Source organism: Eupeodes corollae, chromosome 1, assembly GCF_945859685.1.
Source record: "Eupeodes corollae chromosome 1, idEupCoro1.1, whole genome shotgun sequence".
NCBI lineage: Eukaryota > Metazoa > Arthropoda > Insecta > Diptera > Syrphidae > Eupeodes > Eupeodes corollae.
The window spans coordinates 110,566,373-110,589,124 of NC_079147.1; the positions used below are offsets into that span (position 1 = coordinate 110,566,373).

The window sequence follows — 22,752 nt, forward strand, 5'->3', positions numbered from 1 at the left end:
ACATGTATAGGAATGTACATACATATGTATGTACATCGTATTATGGATAAATGATGATGCTTTCGGGAGCAATCACTTTATAAGAAGCTGATGAGGCTCTGGCTTATTTCACGCTGAGGTTGCGCATACCATTTGCCAGTTAATTTCAGATTAATGAGAATACAATTGTTCAATCTTGTACGCGTACATTTATAGATATTTTCGGAATTATTGAGACTTGACAAATAAATTGTTTTTGAAGAGTCGTATTATTGTTTTTTTACGACTTCGCATTAACGTTTTGCAGAGTGTTTAAATTCAGCTTTATCGAGGCTAAAAGAGAATCTTTATGCATATATTTATTGAGATGTATGTGGTTTTTGAATGAATGACTATTATACAATCATGAAGGTATATCACGTTTTAGTTCCATGTTGAATTTACCGTAAGATACCTATAACAATTAAAGGCTCTAAACATTAACTATATATTGGTTATTTATGCCCTTGTTTTGAGTCGAAATTTGATTAATTGATGGATGCTTTTAATGCTATATGGTAATACCTGAAAGGTGAAGATAAGAATAACCTGAGCTAGGTACTGATTTCATGAAGTTACTACACAATATAAATTTTATTGCTGCTGTACATTGTTACTAATTTACCAACCGTAATTGAACTTATGTTTAGTAAAATTAAAAACAAAATAATTAGTACAAAATAACAGTCAAATACAAAGACGCGAATTTTGAAATTTTCGAATTAATGTTAATCTTACCGGTGCTATCGACTCATTAATTTATATTCTTAAAAATATGCAACTGCAAGCTCGAATAACAACGAATTAGTTACAGTGCATATTGCAAAATATGATTTTAAATAAACCGTTTTTGAATGTAAAAAATCCTTTAGTTAAATTATTTTTTTTTTAACTACATATTTTATAATTTCGATTTATGTTTATTTCTACTTAGACACAACTTTACCATCGTTTGTTAAATTTTTATTTGTTCAATTAAATTTAAAAACAAATTAAGAGTCAAAATGAAGCAAACGATGACAAACGGAATTGAATATTAACTTTTATTAAAGTAATCTTTTCCAACAAAAAACTCGTAACACTTTTAACTAAAATTGCAAATGAACGAAAAAGAGAAAAAAAATGCAAAATTATCTTAGGTCGATAAATGGGCGCATTTACAAATATAATGTTAAGCCTAAATACAACTTAGAAAAGTAGTTTACAATTTACGTATTCAAAAAAAATACACTGCTCGATAAAATAACATATTTTCCGGAATTTGTTTGTGCTCCCAGTACTTTTTTACAATGATTAAGATGTCCTCAATTGGAATCTCAATTGTTCAATGGTAGACATGGTCTTATAAAAAGACACAAGGGTACACGGTTTTTTTCTCATAACCCACCTCTATCTACTCATTCCTACTCTCACCTTCCCTCAACTGTAGGTTGGGTTCCAACCCCAGCAGAAAGTTGTTGGGGGTAGCGAACGAGAGAGGGGAGAGCGTTGTTTCTACTAAGACATCTCAACTTATCCAGACGGCAGCGAAGGAATTTGAAAAATGAATTTAACGTAGGCGTCCCGGCGAAGAGGCAGACGCACAGTGCGTTGACCAGTCAACAACTCAAATTTTGACTGACTTAAGGGTTAATAATTGTCTCGTTACAATAAAAAATAATGTAAGGTCCAAAATTAAAAACTTTGATGGAAACTTGGAACGGAAATGGAAGCTATGTTCATGGAATCATACTCTTTTTAAAAAGCGACACGAGGGTTTGCTTAGTAATAATTTAACACTACCTGTCAGGATTTTAAATCACTTACAGAGCACATCGTCTTATGATTGACAACAAACTAGATGCGTCAATAAAGACGAAGAAAAGATATATGGCGGATCTTTTAGCCTTCAATTCAACTGAGGAGCTGAGATGCGCTGTGGAAGTTTCCGAACATTACTCTGGAGTTTATTTTTGTAAGATGGAAAAACATTACCACTTGAATATACGTTAGCAGTATACTTAAATCTTTATCTTTCCGAAAAAAATGTAATATATTGAGATCTTTTGTTAACAATTTTCATAAGGATTTATTTCCTAGTTCAAATAAGTTGAGAAATTTCAAAAAGCAAATGCTTCCGAAAAAAGAGAAGTTTCGGAAACCACTGCCTCTGTTGACGGTAGCAACAATATTTTATTTTTTTCCTTTTTATAGAACAATTAACTCCCAAGACCATAACCAAAAACGGCTATAGAACATATGTAACATTTTATCAAACCATCACCATCAAAAGCAACTAAGGAAATGAATTTGTTGCAAGTGCATGAAAAAACCAGTAATTGAAGAACACTTCCGATTTGGTTTATCCACTCTTCATTCATGTATGAAATGTTTCAAATGTTTATTGCATATAGGGTACAGACTTCCATTTAAATCATGGCGGTTTGAAAAAGACTCCGAAAACAAGACAGTGTTTGATTAACCCTGCATATAACGTGTTTTACTGTACGGTTAAAACCGTATAATGTGTAATTAGCCAATGCCGTCAGGTTTTTTGTCGTACGGTCAAAACTGTGCAGTATGAAACGAGCCTTAATATCGACAAGCCTAAGCCTGGTTTCGGTTCGACAAAAGATGGTAATATAGCAAGGAGATTTTTCAAGAACTAACAGATAACGTCGGAAATTACAGGAATTAATGAACGGCTAGTATAAAAATTTTCAATAGTCTTGAGAGTTTTGGCTTCAGGACTAACTATTGATATAATTGGATTCTCTGTATTACTCACTGAAGTAAGGAAATAATATTTACACCTTTGCAGTTGGTACTATATGCCAATAAGTGTGCATATACTTTTAATTAATGGGCCAGACATTATATCGTCTTTCGAAATTTCAATTGGTTTACTGTCCGAAGAAGCGCTTGAAGCAACAAATAAGGAATTCCGAAAAAATCGGCTTGGTCACGCAAGAAAGTCATCCCGTATTAACACTAACCAAGACATTTTGATGATCTTGCTTCTCAGGTCCGATTCATTAATTTCTATTTTTAGAAAAAAAAGCTGAGGTTATGTAAGGAAGATCAAGAAGAAATTGCTCAATATCTTCAAACAAGCGAATTTATTGATACCTCTTTGCCTTCTTTTACTTCTAGTTTTGAAGATATTGAACAATCTAAATCGGATTCTTAAATAATTGAAATTTAAATAAATACACACATATGTATATGTTTGAAATATTTATTTTTTGTTTTTATTTTTCTTTTAAAGTTGTAACAAAATCATTAAAAGTGGGAGGACATGACTTTTTGTGTGCTTCTGAACTAAGCTCCAAAATTAAATCCCTAATTTTCATTCAAATTATTCAAGTCGAATTTGAGATACATATAATCGACATTCAGAAGTGGGCGTGGCAATAGCATAAATATAACGAGAAGTTTTTTAAAACTCATTTATTATTGCATTTAAAACTATTTTTCTACTCAAAATGAGCTTTTAACTACGGAAAATAGAGTCTTGTCCAATTTCCCCATACGAACGACGACGGACGCACTGTAAGACGCGGAGGAAGAGGAGGATAATAACACCAAGGTTATGTTCTTGGAAAGAAAAGGCATCTTTGGTGGAATAACCGGAAAAACAGCCTGAAAAACAACATTTTTCATAACGGATTCAGGCTGAATTTCACTGCGGTGAAAAACATTATGGTAGCCAGTACGCGTTTTCCACACATCAACATCAACAAAGGAATTTGAAGTTCTCCAAATCAATCAACCGTCTATTTTACTCCGCTTTTAATTTCAGGTATTTCAAACGCTGTTACTGCCGGGCCATTGGCCGGGCAAATGTTAAGGCTAAAAAACCACGTCCTCAAAAATTACCCTTCAATCGATTAAAATATGTATTTATTGTTTTTGTTTATTTAATACATTAAATCCTTTTACTTGAGTATATAAAAAACAATTATAAATGTTGCATTCATAGACATTTCTTGATTTTGAGCCGTGAACGGACCATATTGCAATCGATGACGATAGACACGCTTCCAGCATCATGGATGTCCCAAGTTTCCGTTTTTTTTTAATGTAGGCATAATCCATATTTATTTCATAGAGTGGGAATCTTAAAGACCATTTGGTCTTTGCAGAAAGAATATAGCTTTGGCTTAAAATTTTTAATTCTTTTAGGACGGGGGGGCACTAGGGATATTAATTTTTCTTTTTTGTGCGCCTCAAGCTATATTTACTTTTTTTGGACGAAATTTAGACAGGAATTGGAAGAAATACACATTTTGAATTTTTATTTTTGAAAAAAAGGCAGCTTAAATAATGTTTACAAAATGTAAAGACATCGAGATTCTTTTTGAAATCGTAAATAAAAGTTTATAAGTCAGGTTTTGGTTGATGTACATGTGCTTATTAAAGTTTTATTAAAATGTAGGCTTTAAAAAAAAATCAAAACAAAAAAAATGAGAAGACGTATTCTGCATTTTGAAAAAAAATTCGGGGGCAATATCACACGACTCTTAGTTTTTGAACAATGGTTAGAACACTTTTAGAATCTAAAAAAAATATAAAAAGTTGGAATTTCGAAAAAAGAGGGATAGAATTTTTTTAAATTATGCCCATATCTTTTAAAATTTTGATCATAGAGTTCTAAAAGTTTGGAACGATTTTCAGAACAACCTTAAACCATTTTCAAAAATCGATTTTTGAAAATAGGGGGGATAGGTCAAAACAACTTTTTCGGGTCTAAGACCGCCATTTCTGGGCATTAAAAAAAAAACTTTTAAACAATGCAGAAATGCAGAACAAACCAGCAACAAGCTGAAACAACTTTCCATAATAGGAAAATCGAAAAAAGGGGGGCTTACTTCACGCACTCCAAGTGAAACGAAATTTCCAAATGCATGAACCTCGAATCAATGGCTGCAAGGACGAAAGTGTATACATCATAGTGTCTCCGCAGTCAAGGCTTACGATATGGAAAGACCATTTCTGTAGACGATGAACCGAATTCTGCAATCAGGTAGGAAGATATTTTCAATATAGACGATGAAAACCAACAATTCCGTCTTTTCGAAGTAGACGAAGTCAAGATTGCCATATAAGACCCTCATTTTCCCCGTCCACAAAACGGATGAAACTTAGGGTCTTGTCGAGAGAAAAATTCTTCGCGTGATCTACCGTCCCATTTGAATTGAAAGTTAGTATAGGACAAGTTGGAACTAAGAACTTTACGTGCTGAACAGCAACGTAGACCAAATGATAAAAGCCCAACTCCTGAGATGGCTGGATCACGTATAGTATATGGAAACCATTGCTACGGCCCATAAAATATTCAAATCCACGCCCACAGAACAGTGCAGTAGAGGAAGACCGCGGAGGATGTGCGCGCCACAAGTTGGAAACCTAACTTGGAGTGCACCGAGTTAGATGGAGAAGTTTGTTGTTTTTTTTCTAATTTTAAAATGTAACAACTCAAGAACCTGAGGCGGATTTGAAAAGTGCAATTTGATTATACAATGATGATACAATGAGCATTGAGATTGAGAGGCAGGTAACAATCAGGTCAATTGACCGGGAGTTTGAATTCGGGAATGCAAATATTTTTGTCAAAAAATAATTATTTATCTGCATGTCTGTGTTTGTGAAATGATTTGTGTACATACAAAGATGTTTCATTATATCAGCTTATTTATGAAGTATGATGCATTGAGTCAAAAGATTTGTATACTGAAATTCGAGCAAGATTAAAACAAAACATTAGGAGCAAAACCTCTCTTTTTGTCATAAAACTAAGTTAATTTTCATTAAATAATGGTCATAGGTACTTAAAGTTTTCCATCTAAGCCGTATTTATTGTTGTATGCCACGTATATTTTCAAAATAAAAGCAAAGTGTTTTCTAACTCAGTGTTGTCTGGTAGCAATTTTCTATTAAAATCTATTTAAACTAAATACTTCTAAGTGCAAAGAAATGCTATTGATTTATTTTAAGTCCTTAAACCGCAACTCTCACAAAAAGCGATCTTCACTGAATTCGACTTCAAGAGATGCAAAAAATGGAATTAAAATATACGCAAAATTTTATTTATTTTATATAAAATATATAAATTCCGTAGTCAACTTGCATTTGATGAATGATTTATAAGCTATAATAAATCACGTGTTACGTAACGACACTTGGATGATAGCTTATATGAAAGTTCAAAAAGACGCTGTTGCTGTATTTGCTGAATAATAATTTATTTTCAAAATATACATAACAGTATAGGTTACAGTATGCCTTACCTTATAATATAATGTGACTCACAGGAATTGAATTAGTTTGTTATGTATTCATAAAAGCACGTAAGTACTATAAGGGGTAGGACCATCCTCTACCTTAAAACAAATATATATTATCCCTCAATTCAGGAACTTGCGTAGTTGTTTTCTCATATTTAAATAAGTAAACGCATGTTTTTTTAATTATTCAAAAAAAACTTCCTATAGCTTACAAAAATTGCTAAACTTTTCCAATACAGAAGGGTTGAAGAATGCAACAAAATCGGCGTCTAAATTCAATAGTTTATTGTTGACATATTTCATAACTGTGATTATCAACCACCTTTTCTATTATTCTGTTCACTAAAAAACACCTCAACATATTTTGGCCATAACGTTTATAAATGATATTCCGCGATGTTTTCGACGTTGTTTGGATCACCTTTCTTATAAACAGGAAAAATAACTGAATTTTTGAACGAAGGGGAAATGAAGCCTAACAATGAAATGTGGTGTTGCATTTTTGAAGTGTTCATATGGAATTCCGTCTTCTCCATGGTGCTTTTCATTTAAATTCTAAAAGTCTTTAGAATTACTGGGCAGATTTAAAGGTTTAGCTTGAATTTTTCCAAATTCAGCTTTTTTTGTGCGACATAACTGCTTGTGCTTGAAGTTTGATTCAACGTATAGCATTTTCGCAGTTGTTTGGTATAACAATTGCGTAGGACATGTAAAAGGGCAAATGATTTAAGTCTTGGTAGTAACTTAAGATTTTGTTGTTAAAATGTATTTTCATTGTTCCATGTTTATACGAGAGGCATATGATCAGGATAGGTTTTAAAGTTTAAACTCAACTACAAATTTTGAAACCAAGTTAATCCAATCGTTATTCGCTGTGCAAAAGTCGATACAAGATTTCCCTTGTCCTCCAACAAAAGTGTAGTGGCTTACCATGATATTCTTGTGAAGACTTATTCTTCTTCATTTTATCAAATTGTATCTATCCAATATTTCGGCCAATTCCATCACAGCTGCTCCAAAATATTTTATACGAAACTCTTTAAAAACAGGACATCTTGCAATGAAGTGGTACATCTTTCCTCTCATTAAGATTGCAAAGGACGCATAGGATCGGCCAATCTGGTCAATGCGGAATGTATAATTTAAAATTAATAGTTCGCCCCTAAGTTATCATACTTATGAGGAAACGGTTGAGGAGGTATGTTCGTTCTTGAAGATCTAAATTTAGTTGACTGTAAATCATTCTATGTTGCGAAGATTGAGCTTCCTCTTTAACTTCTATACGCGACATGGCTTTACTTATCTTTTAAAATTGTCTTTAAGATCTGGCTTTTACTGGGTAAAAATTCGATACTCTAGACTACCTTTGGATGGCATAATCTTTTTAAGTACTTGTGACGGCAAGTCCATTTCCATTTAACAATGTAGTCAAAATGCAGCTTTAAGGTCCTTAAGAACAACTGAGGTTCAGTTGTTTCCAAAATGTAGCATGTAAATTGGAGTGCAAATTGGTAGCCGAAAAATGCGCTTGAAGAAATACCTGAGGAACCTTTCCAGCTCCTGGTATCCGAGTACTTCCCAACTGGATTCCTCCTCCGACCTTCTCCAAGATATTATTAATAAACAAAACAAATAGTATTGAGTTCAACACACATCCTTATTTAACTACCATTTCTGTTGAAAACTCTTCAGATGTACAATATATACTCCCCACCTCATATACATATAGGCCACATTAATTTCATACATCGGTCTGGCAAGGGGAACGACTTTACTTGATTGAATAAAACGCAGCTCGAAAATCCACAAAAAAGGCGTTAAGTTTTTGTTTCCTTCTTCTGAAGTTTTTTACAATGTTTATCAAACTGAATACTTGCTCTATAGTGGAATAGCTCTTTCTAAATCCTGCTTGAAATGCATTAAGAATTTTCCTATTAAAAATTAGGGTACTGAAAAGCTTTACAGGAGAATTCAAGAAGGAGATATCCTTATAATTTTCCGATACATCATACGACCCATGGGTAGTGGATACTACTCAAAAATCCCGTTTAACTCCTCTGTCAATACGGGTAAAAATTCTACTGAACAGTTCTTAAAAAACTCTACTGGAATTCTGTCTTCACCCGGTTCCCTTACCCATTTCATCATTGTTAATTACATTTTTTATCTCAGTAATCGAGAATGCTGCATCAAGAAATTCATCTTTGAAATACGGAGCTCCGTACTGTGGAAGCGGTGCAAATTGCGGCACGTTGAGTTATTTTGTGAAATAAATACGGAGTTCAGACGCTTTCAGTGATGCAGTAATTAAAATGGTTCTTCCGTTGATAGATTTGGCGGCTTTGCAAAATTCTGATAACTTTGTCGTAATTATAACGGTAATGTTTTGACACTCCAGACTTTTTCTTTTTTCAAAACAGAGTTATTTAAAGTTTTTATTGGCTTCTGCATACATTATTTTGAAAAAAGATGTGTTGAATTTCCTCAGCAGCCTTAAGAAAGCGAACGATTTTTTTCTGCTTTAAAAACTCATCGTCAAACTATCCCTGCCTACAAATATTATAAACCTAAGCTTCCACGCCTGCTGGGACATTTTTGACTATCATTTGAGTCAGGTCCTTTAGTTGTAATTGTTGGAATTAGTTATGCAACATAATGAAGTCTGTTTATAATTTCAGCCACTATGTCGATACTTTACAAATGTCAATGTCCTTGATTACTTATAAATATAAACCAGCCTAGGTTACGCCTTAAGATGCTTCATTCAACACAAAAAGTAAATGGTTCTCAAAGAATTCTGTAAGCAGTATTCCATTTCTGTGGCTGTTGCTGATTTCAGAAATATTTTCAGATTCTCATAACTGAAATTTTATCTTGCGAATGTAAGATTTGTATAGCAAAATGTTGATATCTACCAAATGGAGCATTTAATTCTTCAATGATCATAGTATTTTCTAGATGAGTGTTATTCGCAAAGGCAATTAAACCATCAAATTCACTCTGCCAGTTTTTTTTAAATACACCAACAATAATTTGAAGCAAAACTAAATAAAAAGTAACACTTAGCGAAATAAATTGATTTTATTATAACAAGAAAATAAATCAATTGAATATTTGGTAATTAATCCTGACCTCTTTTGCTGCTCCCTCACACAGACTTAGCCACTCAAAATTCGATTCACCAATTCCAATACAATCCACTATAATTACCGCAATTAACTTTCATTAACAAAACACAGAATATTGTTCACCTCTCTAAATACCGCACATTCCAAATTATTTGTACTCGGATCGCGCGATAAAATTTGCAATACGCCAATACGGGCGTTATAACTAAAACAAGCCAATTACGGCCACTCTGCTTGTTATTTGGTTGGGTGTAATTAGCCCATTGGCCCTCGACGCAAAAATAAAAGAAAACAAAACCAAAATTACAACAATAATGCTACCCCAGGAATCCACCACAAAACCATCACAATCAGCAATGTTGTCCTCCTAACACTCGGAAAGTCAATTTGAATTCTGAAATGAGACTCTCCAATCCTCATCCTTACCCACATCCCATCACAATCGTACATACAAATGGCCAAAATGTGACAACGACAGACAAACATCGACGAGACGAGCGACGCGACGATGGACAAGCTCACTAATTCCTAACTAGGTTTGCCTCAATAACGTTAAACTAAAACCCCCAAAACAAAGAAGGTGATGTGTTTACCTTCCTCAGGTCGAAATTACGAAATTACGAAATTAAGCGTAATGATTGATCCAATTGCACTCTAAGACAGAGGTGAAGACACAGCTGCTAGTGATGGAGCTGGAGGATTCATTTTCTCATCATTGGGATCATGGGTTTTGACTCCTGATTCACATCTAACTTATTGACGCACACTCTCGAAAATAAAGAAGGGAATCAAATGAAAGAAATCCTTTCAAAGTAAAAGAAAAAAATAACCCACAGGATCTACTCTTGAGTTTAAAATTCAATTTGCTAAAGCAACCTTATGAAAAAGACGACGAACTCGGAACTTCAATTGAACCTAGTAAAACCATTACCTATGTAAGTAGCTTTACTTTAGTCGCAGCTGCAGCAGCTATGGCATCAAGCACTAAACTTAAATCAATAATGTGAATCCCATTTTGTGGAGAAACGAAAACGAGTAAGATATGGAAGACTCTGGATCTGTATATGATGCAAGAGAGAAGAAGACCTTTCGAAAATCCTTTCCTAAAGCGAGAATTCATGCTCCACTTAAAAAAAAAAAAAACTATTTTTCTTTTCTTTTTGATTTTTTAATAAAATCTGAAATGCAAGGATTCTCATTGAGTTGAGATTGAGAGCGATATTATAAATAGAAGTGAAAGCTTTTTGGTTTTCTCGAAGTTAATTTTCACTCTTAAGTTGGTTGATACGCTTATTCCTGCTATAAATTATGAATATTCTTAAATAACATGTAGACTTTGTGTGAATAGATTAATAATATTAAAGTTTCAATAGTCGCGAATTCCTGTCAGGTAAAGAAGGGAATTTTAGTTCAATGAAGTTATTGTTAAGGAAGCACCGAAAAGTATACTCAAAAATTGAATTTTTTAATAAAATTTCGTTTCACGGCGGACTTCGTGAGTCGGGTGTCAAGCGTCAAATGTCGAACAGCTATACTGCACAATTGAAGTAATTGAATATTCCTTTAACTGAAAAAACAGTCACATTTTGTAGCGGTGGCCAGTTGACATCGCCACGGCAAGACATTACGCGGCCAGGAAATGTATCTTGCAATAAAGCTATATTCGCTCGAGTTGTGTGGAATGTGGTACCGTTCTGTTGAAACCACTTATTCTCCAAGTTGTATTCTTTAATAGCTGAAAAATAAAAGTTAGTTATCATACGACTATAACGCTCCGAATTGTCGGTGACAGTCGTTGCATTGTCGTTTTCGAAGAGAGAAGAGAGGCCCAATCGCGCACTCAGGACCAAATGGCCTCTCTTCAATTACTTGAGGTTTCTGAAACTCCGAGTACGACAAATTTGTTTAATAACATACAAACCGAGTGAGAATTGTGCTTCGTCGCTGAAAAAAATTGTGTTCGAAACATCTCCGTCCACCGCCAATCGACGTATCTACGACGTTGTGAACGGTTATGGCTTAAGCGATATTTTTAGTAATACGAGCGAATTTTTATTAAAACCATAATCTCTTATTAAAGCACGATAGATAAGCGATCCATTTTCGTAAATGTCAGACCCTCAATTGAAAAAAAATCGGTTTAACAAATTAGTTTGACAGATGTGGAATTCCAACCCTATACTTTTGAAACAGCAAAATGTATAACCTTTTATATTTAAATTGTATAAACTAAATTAAAAAAATACCAAAAAAGTCAAAGTTACATAAATTACATTTTTAAATATTAACTTGAGATTTTGTACCAAAAATATTGGATTTCTGATCAAAACTGAAAAGAACAATTCGTTAACTATTAAATTCCACCATTGAAACCATTTCTTTATGTCTATTAATTAAAAAATTGCTTGAAAATGAAGTCACTTTGAAGAACTATAGAAACTGTAAGAAATTCCAAAAATTAAAGGAATTTGAGACCAACTCAATATTTTGGAATTTTCTGAAACCTGAAATTTCAAAAATATAATTTTTAAATTTAAACTCAAAGTAAAATTTTGTTTAAAAAGTGCGACATAAAAACCGGTTTCTAAAATTATAAAGGCCCCCAAACTTTATCCAGTTTCGAAGCATCAACAATCCTCGGATACGGACGAATTTACTATTGGAAACCCACGCAAACGATTTAAGGACAACGAACTTCAGATGTTAATACGTGGAATGTAAGGTCCCTTGATAGACCACGTGAAGCCAAAGAATTGGTAAAGGGCCTATAATGCTATAAAGCCGATATCACAATCCACAATTACTATATCTGCAATCTAGGATATAGGAGTGGATGGAAAGGGTAACAAGAGGATGAAAAACTACGATATATATTATGGTGAATGCTATCAACAGAACCAACAAAACAACGCTTATTTGTATTGGGCTTTGTCATTGGAACAGGACTTAGGCAATAAGTCTTGAGCTACAGGTGCATCATCGATCGCCTTATGACCATCCGCATCAAGCATAAATTCGAAGCATTAGCCTGAGCACGTCCCCAGAGAAGAGAAGTATGACAACAACAAGGATCAGTTCTTGGAGCGTTATAAGTACTACACTAGCTATGACCTTAAAACTATCCTGGGCGATTTTAATGCGAAGGTATAAGAAGTTAAGACATCTTTGGTGGAACAATCTTTCGACAACGGATTCGGCTAATCGATTTGGCTGCGGACGAAACATCATGGTAGTCAGCATGCGTTTTCTATACCTTATCATCCACAAGGAAACTTGGAGTTCTCCAGATCAATCAACCGTCAACTAGATTGACCATAATGCAATCGACAATAGACACGCATCAACTTTTCCAGGAGCTAACATCGACTTGGAAGACTAACTCGCTGTAGCACTTCGGGTTTACAGACCCAAAGCAACACAGGGAGATGCTGGAGGAAGATACAACGTAGTACGGCTTCATTTGCAAGATATCGCCAAATCCTTCTCCGACAGAGTCACAGGTAACATCTTTCGAACTTCGCTGCCGAAAACACAATGTAATCAGAGACGCCGCTTCTGTCATGCTGGGTTTCAAACCGCCATCAAAAAGAAACTCCTGTTTTGATGAGGAATGCGAAAAACAAGAAGCAGTTAAAGCGGCGGCGCTTCAAAGAAGGACTAGAGCTGATCATAAGTTCTATTAGCAGCAGAGGAGAGAGGAACACCGACTTCTCAGAAGGAAAAAGAGAGAGAGCATAAGAACCATGCGGTCGGAGATGTTGAGAGGTTCAACAGCAGAAATGAAGTTAGAAATTGGGCACTCACATGTCACATGTTTAAAGTTTAAACACAATATAAAAAAAATCAAATCAAATGGGGTGGCGCAACAGTCCGTTGTGAACCAGGGCCTAGTGACTTACAACTCTCAACCATTCTTGTGCGCGAGGACTGTTTTCAGGAATGGAAGGGACCTACAATTATAGGCCGAATCCGAACGGCTAGTTTGAGAAAGCACTTTTTCATGACGAGAATTACTCTTGAAGGATTTGTCAATTCCTCGCAAGAGGCAGTACCCGCGAAAATTATTTTTTTTTTTTATTAAGGTGCCACAGGCAGGGATTGAACCCAAGACCCCTTGCATGACAGTCCAACGCACTAACCATCATGCCACGGGTACTACACAATAAAAGCTTTAGCAAAATAGGGAAGCATTAAAGATGAAATACCGATGCACATTGGTCTTAAATTTTGGAATATCATAATGATAGGGAAAAACTTTACAGGGAAAGCTTTAACCAGCATTCCACATTCTCGATGTGCGGCTTAAAAAATGATCTTTATATTTTACAGTACGTGCGAAATCGAGCTCAATGTAAAACTGATGTGCATTCCTAGAAGTACTAGTATTATGGCTGAATTGTTTGTGGTGGGAATGCAACTGGCCAATTCGACGGAACACTGTTTATAAAAATATCGGTAGAACAACAAAATGCTTAAAACATTTCGGCGGTGTTCAAGTGACGTAATTTTTTGGGTTATAGTTCTATCGTCTATAATTTTCAAAGCTCTTTTTTGGAGCCTTTCCAAAATACTTAAACTTGTTTGATTTTCAAGTTTTGGACGAGTGAAGGCTTTGTAAATTACAGCCAGATCACAAGGGGTAACTTACCAGCATTTTTGCCAATATCGAATATGTGACCATTCTATAAGAGGTACTGAATGTTGATTAGTTTCCGCCTTAACGACAGAAGACAGCATTAAGTTTTCGAAGCATTCAATTCTACATGGTTTTTGATTCCCCATTGTACAATCCTGTCGAGATCAGAATTTAATGCGCTGCCGTTGTAGTTCCGCATCCGAATGACAAGGATGTGAATCCAGAAACGAATATGAAAAGCTGAGTGTATTGTCGCCAGCGAAACAGTTTAATAGATTAGAAGTGGCCCGACAAGATATCGTTCATGAATATGAAGAAGAGAGTCGGAGAAACGGAGCTCTGAGAAACACCAGATTTTATTTTATTAATTTCAGACGTGAAACCCTCCAATACAACTTGCATTTTATGGTTAAAAAGGTGATTTCTACGTAATCCTACGAAGAAGGGATTCATCAATACCAAAGGCACGTACTTTCGATAAGAGCCCTTGGTGCCAAACTCTACCAAATACCTTAGAAATATCAAGTGCAATAATCTTCCACTGTTCAATGAGATAAACTCTGAGATCACCAGTGGACCTATTGCTAAAAAAGCCATACTGCCGGTCATTAAGAAGCTTCTGTTCTTCAATATATTTCTTAAGCTGATAATAATTAATCAGCTTTTCCATGAACTTGGGAAGAAGGGACGTGAGTGCTATTGAACGATAGTTAAAGGGAGAGAATTATTCGCTTTTTTAGGGACAGGCTGTACAAATGCTGTTATTTAATTTCATGAATGCCGATTTAAAAACTGATAAACATTAACAAACTCACTTAGGAAAATATTGGCAACAAAATTTTCACTCCGTCTAAATTGAAGTTCGTGACCAGGATAGATATTATTTTCTTTTATAGCTTTTATATAGAAGTAGTATTCCATCATCTAGGTATATCTATAAGATATATTTTTAATTAAAAAGAATCTTCAACTCCAGTACTTATTTTTCGTGCCCTAAATCATAGAAAACAATTTCAATGGAAATGTGTCTAGCCAAAGAACGAAATTAGGTTCAATGTATCAACAATATTTACAGACACCTTAAGTGGTAAAAACCTCCCACGTGTAGACAAGACATTATCATTTTACTCGGTTAAACAAAGTAAAACCGAATTTTCGATCCATCAAATTATCAAAACATTGTCTCAGGTAGATATTACAGTGGGGGCAGTATTTCAAAGACAGATATTCAAGGATTTCGATTTATATCAACAAGAAGATTTTTCCAATACATTTGTATAGATCCTATTAGGTCCAATGTTAAAATGTTGGAAATAAAAATTATTGTTTAATAAGACCACAAACGGTTACATTTAAAAATCTGCAAATATGTATTATGATTCTGCGACTTAAATAAAAGACAACACCCTTTCTAAAAATATGGCCACTTCTGTATTAATTTAATGTAAATGAAATATGCTGCTGCATACTCGTTTACTTTTATCAACCCTCATCCACCAAAAGCCAATGCCACGAGGCAGGTTAGGTTATATCGATGATATATTCATATTATGAGTTTACGAAAAAGTTTGTCGTTTATAATTTTGATAAAGATGAATTATGTATCATGAATGTTTTCCTTCCTTTCGCAACGTTTTCCCAAATCTGGTGTTTTAAGATTTTAAATCAAGGATTTTTTTGAAAATTTTTGTCAGGAACAAGTAAAGCAATTATGCAAAACCCAAACAACAATAAACGTTATCCGATATCCCTGAGTCCAATTTATTAGCCAAGGACGTTAGTTAAAGGAATTTTGATATTAGCATCAGTTTTATGATATTCAAAAGGAACAAAGTCTTGAGAAAATAACATGAACAAAATTTGTATTTTGGTCGAGAATGTAAAAAAATTTCCATGGAAACAACCTAACCAAACCCAGTATTGTCGACGACGACGTTCTTCGTCCTTTTCTTGTCGGTATAATATTCAGTTTTATTTTATCCGCAAAGTATTATTCAACCCAAACCCGAACCTGAACCCACCATACTATAAGGATAACAAAGAAAAATCCTTCGTATTACAGTAGCAGGTCCTCGCACTTATCCAAGTACATTGAAGAAAAACAATTGGTTAGGGTTGGGATCTTGTATTATTTATGAGATGAACGGTATGTCTATGAATACGAGTATATGCATATTTTTATGGAGAAAAAGCCCAAAACTTTTTCATATGTAAATTCAATCCTAAGAGCCCATAAAAACAACAAAAGCCAAATTATTACGTGATATAAGAGTATGGAGATGGAGAAACAAAAATATCGTATTTACACATAATTTGAAATACATGCATGCATAACAAAAAAACCCTGAACAAGATGATGTGGAAGGACGACGTTGTATTGTTATTCAAGATATTAGTAATAATAGTTGTTCTTTTTTGAATACTTTCGTTGTCTTCTTGACCTACGAATTTGTTCTGAATCTGAAAGCTGAGGACTTCGAAAAGATATAAAAGAGTTTTTGTTATTAAACATATCTACTCAAAACATTTATGATATTAGATTGTTTTTCCTTGGGTAAACAATGCCTCAGGCAAAACAATAATGGTTTTATTAATTTTTTATAGGTTTCAGTGTTAAAACCTTCAATTAAGCCAAATATTAATGATATTGACTAACTTTACTACTGATAAATGCTAATCCGCAATTAACATTTTTAATCAGGAATACATGAGGTTAATAAAAATAAATATTTTGGTAATATTTACTTCAGAAATTTATAGAAATCATTAATAAATAATCTTACTTAGTTTTTGGAAATTCTCATTAGTTAGGGTATCAGTGTTTTTTTGAATCTATATAAAGTTTTGAGCAAACCTTGAGTTTATTGTAATAGCTTAAAAAAAAAACCGAAAAACCGAAGAACATCAAATCGGCATCCACCATATCTTCATCGATTTCAAGGCCGCATATCCCAGCATCTACAGGGACGAGCTTAAAAGAAATTTTAATTTGTATTTGAGAGAATAGTGCAGAGCCCCAACGTCAACACTAGCGAGGCAACCTTTTATCTTTCAAAAATCTGTCCAATTACTAGCATATGCTGATGACATTGACATAATCGGAAGAACTCAGCGTGGTGTCAGTGGGGCTTTTGTGAGTATTGAGGCAGAGGCGCAAAAATAGGTTTAGCGGTTAATGTGAGCAAAACAAAGTGTGCTGTCACCAAGAAAGGACTTACAACACCGAAGTCTATGAACACAGAAAATAACACCAGCGCTGAGATGCAACGAAGAATAACTCTTGATAACCACTGTTTCTTTTTGCTAAGAGACCAGTTAAGTAGCAAAGCAGTCTCCCGAGCGATTTGAAGCGCGAAATTGGAGACACCCAGCTAAGGACCGAACTAGATGGAGAAGTTTGTTGGGTGAAGCCCTACTTCACACAGGACTGTAGAGCATCCTTTAGTAAATAAGTAAGCTTTGAAAAATACGTTTTGGAGTTTATTTGTTGTGGTGGTTTAAGATCCAAACATTCATTTTTACGTTTAATAAATATGATTTAAAATATAACCAGCATAAGTGTTCATATATGCGTTTCGCCCAATAAATCTATTGTTAATTATCACACATTTCGAACAAGTCCATATTTTTTAAATTTCAGAGAAATATGGTCAAATTACGTCCAATAATGCATACCTTGTTAATAGACGAACCAATTGAACCCGAATATGAGCTTCTTCAATGAAGATGATGTAGCGATGAAATTTATCATCTTGAGGCATCTTCTCTAAAGCCCAATCGAAAAATGTTCATGGTTTCAAATGTCTTAAATTGAGTCAGCTTGATCTTGAATAAATGTAAACCTTATGCAAAATACGCCATAAGACGGATAGCCATTTCTTGAAATGACGTGGAACTGACTAATTGGAAAGTGTTACTAGGGTCGGTTGTTATTGCCTGTCTACCAGGGGGAGAATTACGACTGAAGAATGCAGTCAGTGCTCTATAAGTTCAAGTCAACTCTAAATTTCTTAATAATTGCAGACTTTGCTCTTAATGTAATTCACCATGATGAAAATGCTGATTTTGTTTTTTTAGTAGTTAAGCCATTTTTTACACATCGGTACTGTTTTAAAAAAAGCTAATTTCAAACTGAGTTCTTTGTGATAATTTTTGACTTAAATTCTAGAGTCTTTTATTACACGATGGCTTTCAAAAACATTTTTCCAAGGAAAGTAAGCAACCAAATGCTGACTAAGTTAAAACAATTAATGTTTGATCAGCTGGTTATTGATGACTTTACCGCTACCGTAAGATTAATGTCGATTAGATCCACTTTGATATTCTGAAGTATTGAAGTTCCCTAAAAGATATAATGATTCTATGGCTTGTCTCGTTCTAGCCATTTAGAGGCTGTTGCTTGTAATATTTTCAAGTTCTACATTATTAGGGAAGTGCCTGGATTAGATTTTGTATCAATTTGATAAGAAGAAGACTGTGTCTCCTGTTCTTCCTCATCTGCAAATGACGTTCGGTAACAGGGTGCATTTGCTTTTTATAGTAACCCAGCAGGTCGTGACCTGATATTATGCTTACAAGCAGTCGTGAAGATATTTTATCTAGGTGGATAATCGAGCTTAAATTTGTTTTGTCATAATTGGGTCTTAGTTTACTAGTCGTGACACAGTTTTCAAGATATTTCCTAAGTTCTTGGCAGCAATAACATAGAAGTTTTCATTTGATTAAATTAAATTGAGTGGCGCAACAGCTCGTTGAGAATTAGGGCATATTAACTTACAACTTTCAACCATTCGTGTGTGCGAGTACTGTTGTCAGGGATGAAGGGGACCTACAATTTTTTAGGCCGAATCTGAACGGCGAATTCGGGAAAGCACTTTTAAGGACAAGAATTATTCTTGGAGAATTTGTCAACTCCTCGCAATACCCGTGAAAAAAACTTTAGATTGCATAGGCAGTTATTAAATCCAATACCTCTGGCGTGACAGTCCAACGCACTTACGGTAATTTCCACGGGTACCACGCTTTCATTTGATTGTTGTGACAAAAATCAATTTAAATGCTGCTTGACTGTTAATGAATATAGTGTTATCAGCCTGTGGTAGCGCCATAATTGCGACCTATTTTGCCCCGCATGTTAATGTCAATACTCCGGCTTCAAGAACTGAATAGATCGGGAAGTCTGATTAAGTTTGCAAAATTGACTCTCTAAGAGAAGAAACCTGCCACCCAGTCCAGCATCTGTTTTAAAGCCGTTAGTATGTATGGATATTGACTACTCATTCATGTGAAGAAAATTCGTTCCTGTTAGAAAAGATGGTGGCAAAGGTTCTGTTGAAGTGAAAACAGGGTATCATGTAGTGTGTGCTTAAATTTTTCCATATGAATACCTGTAGAAATGTTCTTTAAACTGTCAAAGCAATCATCGATTTGATGTACAGTTCTATAATTCTGAACAATAACACAAAACCTTATTATAAATGGAGTTTCTACAAAATTGGAGATCAGTAGTTGAAATCATTTGGAATATGCACTTAATCGAATTTTTCATAAAAATGATTTTAAATATAATGGCTAATCTATCAATGTCCCTGAGAACGGAATACAAATTTACTCATGGTCCACGTAACATCACTTAAAGTCAGAAATAAGTTGTTGTTGATAAATTTGTATAAGAAATAGATGCGAACAAAATTTAGCCAACCATGACTTTAATTGTTTCATGTTTAGTTTATAACTATAATATTTCTTTAAACTTAAGGTGGCGACACAGTCTTGTGTGATAAGGCCTCACCCAACAAACTTCTCCATATAGCACTGTCCTTAGCTAGCTCCAGTTGCACACTCCAAGATGGCTGAGGTCACTTTTCAATTGTGAAATGTTTTCCTCTACTATCTGTCCTATGGCAGTTGATTTGGAGGCTTTAAGGTTTGGAGCATGCTCTCTCTTGCTCTCTAAGTGACCCTGTTACGTCTACTTCGCTGTAAAGGGCGTCCAGCTGTTCGTTCCATTTTCTTCTCCGCGGAAATGATGAGGGTCTTATGTAGTGACACTTCGGTAGCTCGAGAAAAGGGCTTTACTACTAAAATTTCTTTCTTAGCCCAAAGAGACAGCAGTAAGCAAGAGTAATTCTTCTTTTCATATCAAAGCTGATGTTTTTTTCTGTGTTCATAGGTAGACGAAGTCCTTAACTAGCTCAAACTTTCGTAAGTCGATGGTGAAATTTTACCGGGACATCGTAGGTGTTGAAGTTCTTTTCTTGGTGGCAGCATGTACTTTGTTTTGCCCTCATTGACCAGTTTACCTATTTTTGCTGCCTCTGCATCAATACTCCCAAAAGCCCCAATAACATCACTCTGAGCTCTTCCGATTATGTCAATGCCAGCAGGATATGCTAGTATTTGGACAGGCTTTTGAAAAATAGTGCCTCTGGAGTTCACTTTTTTTTAGGGACGATGTAAAGGAAATCACATGACATCGCATCACCTTGTCTAAAGCCTTTTTTGACATTTCCAGGGTCTGTTAAGTTATCTCCAACCTTTCTGGAGCAGCTTGAATTGTCCATGTTCATCCCGCAAAAACGGACGAGTTTGGATGGGATGCCAAAACTAGACATAGCTCTATACAGCCCGTCTCTGTATATGTTGGCCTTGAAATTGATGAATAGACGGTGGGTATCAATTTGATGTTTTTGGGGTTTTCACAAGTAATGTGATATTTGATGGATTGTGGACTTCCCTGACACCACATTTATTCTAAAAAAAAAATTGTTTCATTTCTACATTCAGTTTTAATGCATTTAAATATGTGAATTGCTTGTTTGTTAAATATGAATTAAAATATATTCTGAATCATTAAAAGCACCTTAAAAGTGTATGAAACTCTTTATACCCTACGTTTGTATCTTGCAATAAAAAGGTTCATATGGCTCATTTTATTTTATTAGTAAGCAATCACAACAAAACTGTCTGAACTATCAAAATTTTTATATGCACGTATGCTTCCGCAAATAAAATATTATATTGAAAGTCTTATTCCGAAGTCAGCATAAACTCCGGGAAACGTAATAAGAAAACAACAACTGTCGTTAAACTTTATTAAATAAATTCCCAAATTATCAAAGTGTCAGCAGAAATTGTTAGAAACAAAAAATAAAATAAATATTTGGGTACATCTCGTATTATAATTCAACAATGAATCCCAAAAGTCTCAAAACAAAAATAGCTAAAGATACAGATTGCTTTTCAGTGGGTATTGATTTAAAACGTGGTCGTTTGTAGTGTGGCGTGGGTAGAAAGAAAATACGAAATAACGATCTGACTGTATCCTTATTTTTTATTTTGCAAACTTTGTGATCGAAAATACGTTTGTATCTAGTTTCTATATACCATCCAGGGCTTTTCCTTGAAGGTCAGCTATTCATTATTATGTATTATTGGTGGAATGGCATTAAAGGCAATACCCACAAAAAAGCAAATAGCTTAAATTTATACCCACACGTTCCTTAACATCGAGCCACACCTTGCCACTTTTTCAATATTATTCCACCTATATTCTTACATAGCATATCGATGAGGACGATATAACGACCATTAATTTATCGTTAAATTGGACAAACATTATAAAACGAGAACAAGCACGAGGACAAGTATATGACGAGGATGTTCTCCCAGGACACGTTCGCGTCGTCGTCGTACATAATGGTTTCTTAAATCAATTAATAAAGGAAGGTATAGGTAGGGTATACAGTTTTAACGGGTATTCGATGTAATGTATGTTTATTGTTTACCTTACCTTGAATAGAATGTCCGGCCTTACGTTATGTTTGCATTGTAACGTAACACTGGAACCTTTCTCCGCGTACTTCTGCATAACAAGTTGCACATCAAATTCAGATTGTCCATCTAAAAAATTGATAAGAAATTTAATGATTTTTTGGTAAATATATATTTAAACAAAATTTGAAAATTATTATCGGGCAATATTGTTAGTCTAAAAAGTAAAATGGCTTAAATGGCAGCAATGACTTTAGTATTAAAGATTATTTGATTTTTAGGTTTTTCAAAGCAGTGCCTTTTTTTATTCTCTTTTTATTTATAAGGATTGTATTAATTGTATATTTTAGTTTCTTCTTGGAAAAAAAAGCTATCAACAAATTTTAAAGGTGTAAAAAAAGTATGTTAAATTATGTCTGGTGGGGATTTGTTGTTGGAACTAGACTCAAGCAAAAGGTCTTGCGTTTTAAAAGTGTTAGCCATTGCATCACGACAATCCAAAACAGGGAAAGCTAAGGATAGTAAGCAGTTGGCACATCTTAATATCCACAAAGGAACATGCAAATCTCCTGGTTAATCATTTGTTAACCAGATTAACCACATTGCGATTGCCACACGACACTTCTCCAGTTTTCAAGACGTCTGAACATTCTGAAAGGTTAACATTGACTCGGACCAACACTTCGTTGGTAGATTCGGCTACGAATATTCCGATCTAAGCCAAAACAAGGTAGTTCTTAAATCGCAAGAGACTGTCATGTCCTTTTCCGATTGGGTCTCTTACAATACGAATCCTTTGCTCCCTGCATTAGGCATTGAAACAAGTGGCAATATTGTCTTGATGCCATCAGAGATGCCGCCTCCGCAATGCTAGGTTTACACCACACGAAGATCACAGCGAAACCACTGATTTGTTGAAGAATGGCGGCAA

General features: G+C 34.6%; 1 protein-coding gene across 2 annotated transcripts in view; it reads right to left on the minus strand.

Annotated features, from left to right (window-relative positions):
• The window catches only part of LOC129938618 (uncharacterized), a 215,707-nt gene that overhangs the window by 109,147 nt on the left and 83,808 nt on the right, over positions 1–22,752 (minus strand). For both annotated transcript variants that reach the window (XM_056046283.1, XM_056046284.1), the window contains exon 2: positions 21,841–21,950. In XM_056046283.1, coding sequence (XP_055902258.1) covers positions 21,841–21,950 — 110 coding nt within the window. The remainder of the gene's footprint in view (positions 1–21,840; positions 21,951–22,752) is intronic.